Source organism: Salmo salar, chromosome 13, assembly GCF_965601325.2.
Source record: "Salmo salar chromosome 13, fSalSal1, whole genome shotgun sequence".
Lineage (NCBI taxonomy): Eukaryota > Metazoa > Chordata > Actinopteri > Salmoniformes > Salmonidae > Salmo > Salmo salar.
In genome coordinates, this window is record NC_138303.1 from 76,038,426 (window position 1) to 76,050,557 (window position 12,132).

The window sequence follows — 12,132 nt, forward strand, 5'->3', positions numbered from 1 at the left end:
TGATACAAACGAATTTGCAAGACATTTTACACATGAAAGGATACGTGGTATAACGTTTTTAAATGTTTGCATGCTTTTCTCATTCCAGAAAACGATAGCTGATTTAAAGGGGGTGTGGCAGATTTCAAAACTTTTCAGTGAAGGACTCAGGTAGGATACACTTGTGCTTCCTCGCCTAAAGGAGGCAATCGAGGAGTGAATGGTTGTTTTCCATTTGCCTACCAACGAATTGACACACTCTTCGATCACTTATGGGTTTTCGGGTCACAAAGGAGTGGAGAAAGAGTTTCTCTCAAAAGAGAAATCCCCACTGTGACAAAAAGGAGAGGGGGAACAGAATGGGGAAAGGGAAGAAAAAATTGCCCTACCAACTAACCCTACACTCTTTAAAACCTTACCACTATTCCACTACTTTGGCCCTATCTGATCCTACACCAAGCCAGCAGCCTGTGAGGACTGGACACTATCGTTCAATACACCTTGTAACTCTTCTGCAGAAAAACCTTGTAAACCGAGTACTTTTCTGCAGCTGCCACCACGTCTATTTTCTGTGATTTATGTTCAATTTCTGCAGTCAGTTAACCATAACCGTGGCTATGAACGCTAAGAAGCCAACCTTACTGAAGCATATGTTATTCCTATCACTCTATATTGGCCTCGGCATACTCACAGGGAGCCTCTAAGGATCTCTCGCCCTGGACCCATCTTTCTCTACTATTCTCTTCACTGCCTCAGCATACAACACCTTCTGTACAACTCTGATCCTTGCAACTTCGACCTACATTTCTCTCACCAGACACTTCTGATCTCCAGCAAAATGGGTACCCCTACAGGTAACACACATAGCTTTTTCCACCAATACTACACATCCCAGGAGGTTGGTGGCACATTAATTGGGGAGGAGGGGCACGTGGTAATGGCTGGAGTGGAAGAAGTGGAATGGTATGAAATACATCAACACATGGTTTCCATGTATTTGATGTCATTCCATTCGCTCCGTTCCGGTCATTATTATGAGCCATCCTCTCCTCAGCAGCCTCCTGTGCTACACATTCCTTTGTCTCATGTCCTCCTGCACACTTCTCACAACTAGGAATCTCCCTCCTACACACTGCTGCATGACCATAAAACTTGGCACCCAAAACACCATAATGAGTTCGGGACAAAAGCTCTCATGGGATAACTGACACACTCTAACTTGACTTTTTTGGAGTAAAGACTCTGCATCAAAACTCAGCAGGACAGACAGTGTCTTCTCTGTTTCACCACACTCTCCACTAGGTCTGTGTCGCACCAAATGGCAGGTGTCACAGACACCTGAATCTTCCATTTCAGTTGATCCTCCATAACACTTAATGCTACCCCAGTTATCACTCCTTTCAACTGCACCCTTCTTCGGAGAGGAAAGCAAGTCACAGGTCCTGTCCCGAGGTGCGTGGTGCGGAGACACCACTCCCTCTGGGTGGAAGACACACTAAAAAAATCATCACAAGTCCACTTCTAGTTACTTTCACCAATTCAACAGTCCCCAACATATTTTCACCCAACCTGACACCACAAATGGATAAGCCATACAGCAAGGATCCATTCTCTCCAAAAATCTGAGTACCACTGGGTCAGATTCATCTTTGTCATCATCAGGGTGAGGCCCAAATTCGCCAGTCTTCACTGCACCTGACACTGCAGGTAATTCATCCTCACTCTAGTTAGGTTCAATTTCTTAGCTACCAGATGTGGCATATTGTATCAGAGACCATCTGACCATTTAGGGGACGCACAGCCCGCGCAGAGAGATGGGAGATCCCAGCTCAATGCACAATTCTTGTACGGCTCCTGTTAACTTGAATAAAGAAGAACTTATGTTTTAAAGAACAGTTGTTTTCTTTAGTATTTCTTAGACAAGAAGATACAACATGGTACCAGGAGTGACAGAATTCGCCTTTGTCTCATCAATCATCGAGTTTTGGTAGAAAATGCTGAACGAAGCCAAGAGGCTTCACGTCAACTAGCTAACTTTAGCTAATGTTAGCTTACTAGCCACTGGGCTAACAAGACTGTGGTAAAAAAAAAAAAAACACACCGGCACTAACGGAGCGTGCAGTGCATGTAGCTAGTCGTTTTGCAGTGCTAGCTGGCTAACAACATGGAGCAGCTAAAGCCTCTAACAGAACTGAAACTTAACGGAAAAGTTGAAGAGCAATGGAAGCGGTTCAAGCAGCGTTTCATCCTCTATCTGACCGGCGATAGGAGAGGCTGAAAAAAACGACACACAGAAGTTTGCACAGTTTCTCACAGTATCTGGCTCGGACACCATTGATGTCTACAACAGCTTTCAGCTAATGGATGAAGAGCAAGCAGAATATGAACTGGTATTAGCCAAATGTCTGTCTTTTTGTACTCCCAGAGGAAACAAGACATTTGAGAGGTATGTTTTCAACAGTAGATGTCAGAATTAAAAATTAAATGAATTTATTATGGACTTGAAACTGAAATGTCAGTCGTGTAATTTTAGTAAAATTGCGGACTCGCTTATACGAGATGGAATTGTCATGGGGGTGAGAGACAAGGGTCTGAGAGAAAAGTTACTTGGTGAGAATAAATTGACACTAGAAAGAGCGATACAAATGTGTCAAGCTAGAGAAGTGACTCAGAGTCGCATATGGTCAATGGACAGTGGTGTTCTTAGTGACATAGTATGTAAAGTGGAGTATGTTAGCAAAGGAAGAGCTACAGCTAAAAGGCTCACTTCAAAGGACAGTGCCGACAGCAGTCAGCAGCACACTTCAGGGAACCAGCTCTCGTGCGGCAACTGCGGAGGAGAGCAAAGATTTCACCAGTGCCCAACATATAGAAAAAAATAATGTTACAACCGTGGCATGAAGAACCACTTTGCACTCAAATGCAGGCAGCGGAGACAACAAAATACAGTACACTGTGTCAAAGAGGACCAGGACAACAGCAGTGACAACGAGTACAGTGAGGGGTCTTTAGGTGACCTCTTTGTGGGAAGTTTCCCTGTGTAGGGTGCTGTCTTTCAGATGGGATGTTAAATGGGTGTCCTGACTCTCTATGGTCACTGAAGATCCCATGGCATGTATTGGAAGAGTAGGGGTGTTACCCTGGAGTCCAGGCTAAATTCCCAATCTGGCCCTCATACTGTCACCTAATCATCCCCAGTTTACAATTGGCTTATTCTTTTACCCATGGTTGTTGCTGTAAATGAGAATGTGTTCTCAGTCAACTTACTGGGTTAAATAAAATAAATAAAAATACAAGACTAATGGAACTGACATTGTGTTTAAACTTGACACTAGAGCACAGGTCAACATCATTCCATAGACTGAATTGTTACGGTTACACGTAAAACCAGTGGTGAACACAAAACAAAGGATAATACTGAAAGTTTACAGTGGTGAAGCAATTGCCACTTCAGGGACATGCACATTGGTACAGGAGGTAGATGATCAATCTCACAAGGTTCTGTTTGTCATAGTAAAGAGAGAAAAAACACCCATCATTGGGTTCAAGTCATGTAACTTACTGGGTCTAGTGAAACGGGTTCATACAGTGAATGGTGAAATGACTAATGTTGAGGATACATATGCTGATGTTTTTCAGGGAGTAGGAAAACTCAAGATGCGGCACAAAATCGAGTTAGAGCAGCCATATAGACCAGTAATCCATGCACCTACTGTAGAAAGGTCCCATTATCACGAAGAGACAAGCTAAAAGCAGAGCTACTGAGGCTAGAGTCCTTACATATCCAAGACAAAGTAGAAGAGCCTACTGAATGGGTCCACTCACTAGTAATAGTTGAGAAGAAAGACGGCTCGCTCAGACTGTGTATGGATTCAAAAGAGCTAAACAAGTATGTAAAAAGGAAACACTTTCAGCTGCCCACCAGAGGGGAGATAATTGGGGACATAGCAGGGGCTAAATACTTCTCAAAGCTAGACGCCTCCTCAGGGTTTTGGCAGATCAGTCTAGACAAGGAGAGTACAAGGCTTTGTACTTTCAATACTCCTTTTGGTAGGATCTCATTTAAAAGGCTTCCGTTTGATCTCATTTCAGCACCAGAAGTCTTTCATAGGACAGTCCAACAGATATTTGAGAGTGTGCCAGGCACAAAGGTGTACATTGATGATGTGCTAATATGGGGTCAGACTCTTGAAGAGCACAACACAAGGTTGAAAGCAGCACTTGCTCTAGTCAGAGCTAACGGGCTAAAGCTAAATGCAGACAAATGTGAATTCAGAAAGACAGAAATAACCTTCTTGAGTGAAAAACTAACATGTGAAGGTGTTCAGATAGACCAGAGCAAAGTCAGCTTTCAGTGATTTTGCTAAACTGGAGGGGTTCAAGCATGTTACATCCAGCCCACTGTACCCACAGTCTAATGGGTTTGTCGAAAACGGTTACGAAACAGTGAAACTACTGCTTAAGAAAGTTCTCGACTCAAAGACAGATCCGTATCTAGCTTTGTTAAACTACAGGGCTACTCCACTAAAACATGGTGTCTCCTGCAGAGCTGTTGTTCAACAGGAAACTCAAAACTAGGTTGCCAGTACTCCTAGAAACAGAGAAGGATGACAAGGTCATTCTTAACAAACTGAGAAAAAGGAGTGAACAGAAAAGGTACTATGACAAAGAGTCCAAGGTGCTCAGTGCACTCAGTCCAAATGATAGGGTGAAAATTTATGTTTTTCAGCGGCAGGGACTGGGACATAGTCAGAATGGGGTTTTGGGGTTATGTTCAGGTAAAACAATGTGGCTAATCTATACTTCCATATTTCCAAGTCCTACTCTTGAAGATCAAGGGATATAACATTTATTGGAATGACTGGAATTCTGATAGAGTTCGGTTTTTAATGTAAAGATATAATTTAATCGTATTATTTATTATATGTAGTAGAAAGCGATGGGTTATAAGAAGCCTACATAACCAACCCATAAAGTAAAATGTAACATCCATATATGGCCAGCTATGTAAACTTTAACACCGATTTATCCTGCAACAGATGTCGTTCAATTACTAACATACATTTTTGGCTTCTTCTAATGCCTCTTAAGGGGAAAGTAATCTAAAAGTAACTGGATGTAATCAAATTACGTTACTGAGTTTGGGTAATCCAAAAGTTACGTTACTGATTACAAATATCTAGGTGTCTGGTTAGACTGTAAACTCTCCTTCCAGACTCACATTAAACATCTCCAATCCAAAATTAAATCTAGAATCGTCTTCCTATTTCTCAACAAAGGATCCTTCACTCATGCTGCCAAACATACCCTCGTAAAACTGACCATCCTACCGATCCTCGACTTCGGCCATGTCATTTACAAAATAGCCTCCAACACTCTACTCAACAAATTGGATGCAGTCTATCACAGTGCCATCCGTTTTGTCACCAAAGCCCCATATACTACCCACCACTGCGACCTGTATGATCTCGTTGGCTGGCCCTCGCTTCATACTCGTCGCCAAACCCACTGGCTCCAGGTCATCTACAAGTCTCTGCTAGGTAAAGCCCTGCCTTATCTCAGCTCACTGGTCACCATAGCAGCACCCACCCGTAGCACGCGCTCCAGCAGGTATATGTCACTGGTCACCCCCAAAGCCAATTCTTCCTTTGGCCGCCTCTCCTTCCAGTTCTCTGCTGCCAATGACTGGAATGAACTGCAAAAATCTCTGAAGCTGGAGGCTCTTACCTCCCTCACTAGATTTAAGCACCAGCTGTCAGAGCAGCTCACAGATCACTGCACCTGTACATAGCTCATCTGTAAATAGCCCATCCAATCTTCCTCATCCCCATACTGTATTTATTTATCTTGCTCCTTTGCACCCCAGTATCTCAACTTACACATTCATCTTCTGCACATCCTACCATTCCAGTGTTTAATTGCTATATTGTAATTACTTTGCCACCATGGCCTACCTATTGCCTTGCCTCTCTTATCCTACCTCATTTGCACATGCTGTATATAGATTTTCTACTGTATTATTGATTGTATGTTTGTTTATTCCATGTGTAACTCTGTGTTGTTGTATGTGTCGAACTGCTTTGCTTTATCTTGGCCAGGTCGCAGTTGCAAATGAGAACTTGGTTCAATAAAGGTGAAATAAAAATTCTAAAATTCAAAACAATACAATTTTGGACAGGTAACTAGTAACTGTAACGGATTACATTTAGAAAGTAACCTACCCAACCCTGCGGGTAATTTACAGCTATAGTAGGAGGGAATGACAACCCCTTCCCAAAACCTACCTGTTGGGCCACTCCTGCTATGTCCTGCGCCATTTCCTGGAGCAGCTTCCTACCGTTCTCGCTCAGGTTGGTGATGGGGTCCAGGTAAGGGCTGCGGTGGTATAAGAAGTACTCCACAGCAGGCAGAGCAACAATGACATGGACAGGGCTGGGAGGAGTCAAAGGCCTTGGGACATCCTCTGGGGAGGGAGGGGCCACAGCAGAGGGCAGGGCCATAGGGCTTCATCCAGGGTCTGCGGTGGTGAAGTCACAAGAGGTGAGAGGTCAGTCATGCCAGACACAGGACACAGAGACCTTCCCTGGGCTCTGTAGGACCAGAAACAACAAACAAACTATCAGGACAGTGCTATGTTATAGACAATCTCTAGATATACTGTATTAACTACTTCATAACACATTGCAGATGTGACTACACTCAATAAGTAGGAGTAACTTACAAAGCTCTGGACAGAGTTATTTTTCTCAGGTTTGAGAACTCTGCAGTCAGCTATGGTGGCCTGCATTTCTGCTATGCTCTCTATCATTTTGACCATCTCTCCAGTGCATTTCTTGAAGGCCACTTTCAACTTTTTGAGGTAATTCAGCCAGCTGTCCAGGTTTACTGCCTCAAGATCACCTTCGCTGCAGTTTCTCTTCATCATTTGGATTAGTGCCCTTACCTCCGTGCCTATCCTCCCTTTGTCCTCCCTATTCATCTCTTTCAGGTTCTTCTCCTTCATCGTCCCATGCACTTCTCAATTCAGACTCTGAAGCATCCCTTAGTCGTCTTCTGATTCTCTTTTTGAGGTACAGGTTGGTGTCCAGACCGTCATTGATAAGGGCTCTATAATTTCTATGATTTCACTCATCAAGACGCACAGATCTTGTATGAAGACCTTTATTTTGAAATCCCTTTATAATAAACACTACCGGAAGTTGGTCCCACCAGCTATTGAGTCCCTCATTCAAGAACTGTGGTGTGTGTTTGCTGTTTCTGCATTCTTATATGCAACTACGTAGATAACTAACTGTTCAAATATGAACGCGCCACCGGCATTCGAGTCATTTCTGTTGTTTGAAGGGGAAAAGAAGTACGTTTTATACATATAGCTACTGTAACATATTACTTGATCCCTTGCTGACGTTTCCCTCCAAGAACGTTCAGCTAGCTAGGATTAGCTCATTTAGCTATTGTTATTCTGGTTTAGGTTAGCTAGCGATCATAGTTAACTGCCAGGTAAGCAGGTATTTGAACCATAATCTGGGTTTACAGGAGACGTTGAATATGGCGATTCTCAGAAGAGAATCCCAGATTCTGTTTCAGGAAGTAGCTAGATAGGTAGCATGCTACAACATATCGTATTTGATAGCCTGACAGTTAGCTAGTATGCTATGTTTGTGCCTTGCCAGTGGCTAAAGAGTATCAGCTAGGGAAGTCCTGTCAGGCATTATCAGCTAGCAAATTCGCGTCTACTGGCTACCAGAGTTATATAGTTATGGCTTTGTTGCCTACTATATGTTAGCTCAATTCAGCATAAACTAGCTAGCTAACTTACACGCCACAATGATTGGTCTGCCATTACCACTGAATATGAATCTGAAAGTGAAATACTCTTACAAAAAATGTTTTTAGAATCACAATCATCAAGGACACAAAAGTCCCTAACGCCTGCCTCTTCACGTTGAACAAAGAGGATCACACGCTTGGTAACATCATCAGACAGTGAGTGCAATTCTTGAATTTATTGTGATTTTTGTGTAATCAATGATAACTGCGAAGCTCCTCAATCATAACTAAAATGTATTGTATTTGCAGACAACTTCTGAAAGACCCCCAAGTGCTATTTGCTGGCTACAAGGTCCCTCATCCTCTGGAGCACAAGATTGTGATCCGTGTTCAGACCACACCAGACTATAGTCCTCAGGAGGCTTTCACTAATGCCATCACTGACCTCATCAGCGAGCTGTCCTTGTTGGAGGAGAGATTCAGGGTGAGTACATGAGATACCGTCATTATCACATCTCTTAATCAGTACATTTCGTGGAACAGTTCTACTGTAGTGAACTGTCAATATATAATATTATATGGATTGTTCTCTATACTAGAACTGGTTGTGGAAAATATTATTCTTTGCCAAAAATGTATGTACGCCGGTGGAAGTTGCAGAGGGGAGGACTGCTCATTATAATGGCTGGAACGGTGCGAATGGAATGGCATCAAACACATAGAAACCATGTGTTTTGATTATTTGATACCATTCCACCAATTCCGCTCCTGCCATTACCTCGAGCCTGTCCTGTGATGTACGCGCTAACTACATTTCCAACAACCTTTGCTTAGTAATTTACCTGAAACACTCATCTGCAATACTATTTGGGTTAAAAAGTTGTGTGTGGCTCACTTCGTAGAGCATGGCACTTGCAATGCCAGGGTTGTGAGTTGGTTTCCCATGGGGGACTAGTATGAAAATGTATGCACTCACTACTTTAAGTTGCTCTCGATAAGAGCATCTGCTAAATGACTAAAATGGAAATGTATTTTTGAAAACTAATAATAATACAAATTGGTGAGTAAGGACCTACTTAATCAGCAGAATGTGTAACTACTACATTCATATCTCTCAACTTTGTTTCAGGTTGCAATTAAAGACAAGCAAGAAGGAATTGAATAAGGATTGGTGCATAATGTTGGGAAAGATGTCACTTTGAAGATCACATTTCATTTAACCAGGATTCTATAAAAGGACTCTGTTTTGGACTTACCATTACTGCCATGCTAGGCACAGGCTCTGTATACAAAGTACTGAATGGCGTTTTGAGTGAGTTTTCATTCTAGACCACGGTAACATATTTGCAAGAATGGATGTAATTGTATATGTTAAATAATACTTTTTTTACACACTGAAACATAAGGAAATTGGTGATTTGAAACAGAATCTGAGATCATAAAGTGGATTGGTTAATTCAAAACAGAATCACATGTTGTTTTACTCATTTGAATTCAATACTGTAGTTTGTTAGGTATGTGCTGAAAGATGACAAGCATGGTTTAAAACTTTATTTCATGGAAATATTTTGCATGATATCCATTCCTGTTAAATGCTTTAGTTTTACAATGCCCGACATGGTCCTTATTTGGCCCTACATTTTCTGAGAATAATAGTGAACAGTTAAGGTTTGTTTTTCAATAAATCATTCTTGTAATATTTATTTTCCTGTAATGTTATAGCCAGCCCCCCAATAGGGTTGTCACTAGTTAGCACAGCCACAAAGTCAAAATTGTCTATCTTAACTTAAATGAAGACCAAAAAGCTAATTTTTGTTTTCATTAAGCTTCAGGTTAGGCAGAAGGTTAGCAGTGTGGTTAAGTTTGGGTTAAACATTGAATTTTAAGAAGAAACATTTTAGAAATAGGCAGGGTTCATGACTGTGGCTGTGTTAACTAGTGACGACCCCCCCCCCCCCCCCCCCCGCCCTATAGAGCTCGCCAGCTTGTAGTCCTAAAAAACTGAAATTAGTTACCTCTGGTTTTTTCATCCATTCCTATGGGGGAAAATAATGGGGTTTTGGGATGAATGACAAAAATAAGGTCTGAGGGCAACACATGCTTAGGTCTTATACATGTTGTTCAATGAGATATCAGTCAGTTTACAAATGTAATTTAATTTGTCACATGCGCCAAATACAACAGGTGTAGTAGACCTTACCGTGAAATGCTTACAAGCCCTTAACCAACAATGCAGTTAAGAAAATATTAAAAAATATATATTTTACTTTAGTTTATTTAGTAAAGTTACACAAAACAATGAGGCTATATACAGGGGGTACCAGTACCGAGTCAATGTGCAAGGGTACAGGTTAGTCGAGGTAATTTGTACATATACAGCGCATTCGGAAAGTATTCAGACCCCTTGACTTTTCCACAAAGTTACCTTACAGCCTTATTTAGAACGATTGAATTGTTATTTTCCCTCATCAATCTACACACAATACCCCACAATGACAAAGCAAAAACAAGTTTAGACATTTTTGCAAATGTATTCAAAGTAGAAAAAACGATCACATTTACATAGGTATTCAGACCATTTACTCAGTACTTTGTTGAAGCACCTTTTGCAGCGATTACAGCCTCAGGTCTTCTTGAGTGTGACGCTACAAGCTTGGCAAACCATTCTTCTCTGCAGATCCTCCCAAGCTCTGTCAGGTTGGATGGGGAGCGTTGCTGCACAGCTATTTTCAGGTCTCCAGAGATGTTTGATCAGGTTCAAGTCCGGGCTTTGCCTGGGCCACTCAAGGACATTCAGGGACTTGTCCCGAAGCCACTCCTGTGTTGTCTTGGCTGTGTGCTTAGGGTCGTTTTCCTGTTGGAAGGTGAACCTTCGCCCCAGTCTGAGGTCCTGAGCGCTCTGGTGCAGGTTTTCATCAAGGATCTCTCTACTTTGCTCCGTTCATCTTTCCCTCGATCCTGACTACTCTTCCAGTCCCTGCCGCTAAAAAACATCCCCACAGCATGATGCTGCCACCACTATCGTTTACTGTAGGGATGGTGCCAGGTTTCCTCCAGATGTGATGCTTGGCATTAAGGCCAAAAAGTTCAATCGTGGTTTCATCTGACCAGATAATCCTTTTTCTCATGGTCTGAGAGTCCTTCAGGTTCCTTTTGGCAAACTCCAAGCAGGCTGTCATGTGCCTTTTACTGAGGAGTGGCTTCCGTCTAGACACTCTACCATAAAGGCCTAATTGGTGAAGTGCTGCAGAGATGGTTATCCTTCTGGAAGTTTCTACCATCTCCACAGAGGAACTCCAGAGCTCTGTCAGAGTGATCATCGGGTTCTTGGTCACCTCCCTGACCAAGGCCCTTCTCCCCCGATTGCTCAGTTTGGCTGAGCGAAGAAAGGTCTTTGTTTCTGGCCATTTTGAGCATGTAATCGAATCCACAAATGCTCATGCTCCAGATTCTCAACTAGTCTCAAGAAGGCCAGTTTTATTGCTTCTTTAATTAGCACAACAGTTTATCTGTGCTAACATAATTGCAAAAGGGTTTTTTAATGATCAATTAGCCTTTTAAAATTATAAACTTTGATTAGCTAACACAACGTGCCATTGGAACATACAGTGGGGCAAAAAAGTATTTAGTCAGCCACCAATTGTGCAAGTTCTCCCACTTAAAAAGATGAGAGAGGCCTGTAATTTTCATCATAGGTACACGTCAACTATGACAGACAAAATGAGAAAATAAAATCCAGAAAATCACATTGTAGGATTTTTTTATGAATTTATTATGATTAATAAGTTGACTGTTTATGGATGTGATAGGTAAAGACCTTTAGAGTTTAATTTGGGAGATGGTAACTCTAAAGAACCGCTCTCGTGGTGCCCCAAATCCTAATGAGTTAATTGTTAGATTATTAATTTAAATCGGGTAACAATTAAACATAGTTAGTTGATTAGATAAGTAAGTCATCAGATTAATAAAAGTAAAGTCACGACAATTACCACCCCCAGCGTGTCTGCCATCAACCCCCACCTGGATGACAGCTGTCCATGGGGTTAGCGTCTGGTCACCGTCCCCTTACATTTTTTTTGCAGTTTTGAAACTGCAGTAACTGCAGTCGACTGTGGTATTTTGGGCGCAGTAATTGCAGAATACTGCACTGCAAAATTACTGCAGTAAAAAAAAAAAAAATTGGGACACAGTATTTGCAGTATACTGCAGTTATACTGCAATCTTTTTTTAGTAAGGGTCAAGCTGCTCTCAGACACCACTCTCACAATGTCCCTGGAGTAGGGACAGACAAAACTGGTTCACAGGGAGGTCAGGGTGGCTGTGCACCTTCCCTGCGGATCCCTTGTGGTGGTATACAACGAAGCAAGGCACAGAGGGAAGCAT

At 42.1% G+C, this 12,132-nt stretch overlaps 1 protein-coding gene across 1 annotated transcript; it reads left to right on the plus strand.

The window, feature by feature from the left end:
* Nucleotides 1–7,177: 7,177 nt before the first annotated feature.
* Nucleotides 7,178–9,448, plus strand: polr2j (RNA polymerase II subunit J). The gene is made up of 4 exons (XM_014137227.2): nucleotides 7,178–7,333; nucleotides 7,876–7,965; nucleotides 8,059–8,233; nucleotides 8,879–9,448. The coding sequence occupies exons 1-4, from the start codon at nucleotides 7,281–7,283 to the stop codon at nucleotides 8,912–8,914; spliced, it is 354 nt and encodes a 117-aa protein (XP_013992702.1). The 5' UTR covers nucleotides 7,178–7,280; the 3' UTR covers nucleotides 8,915–9,448.
* The last annotated feature ends 2,684 nt before the right edge of the window (nucleotides 9,449–12,132 follow it).

Coding starts and splice junctions, on each gene's coding strand:
- polr2j (XM_014137227.2), top strand. CDS start 7,281: ATGAACGCGCCACCGGCATTCGAGTCATTTCTGTTGTTTGAAGGGGAA. Junction 7,334..7,875: donor TTGTTTGAAGGGGAAAAGAA/GTACGTTTTATA, acceptor AAATGTTTTTAG/AATCACAATCATCAAGGACA. Junction 8,234..8,878: donor TGTTGGAGGAGAGATTCAGG/GTGAGTACATGA, acceptor ACTTTGTTTCAG/GTTGCAATTAAAGACAAGCA.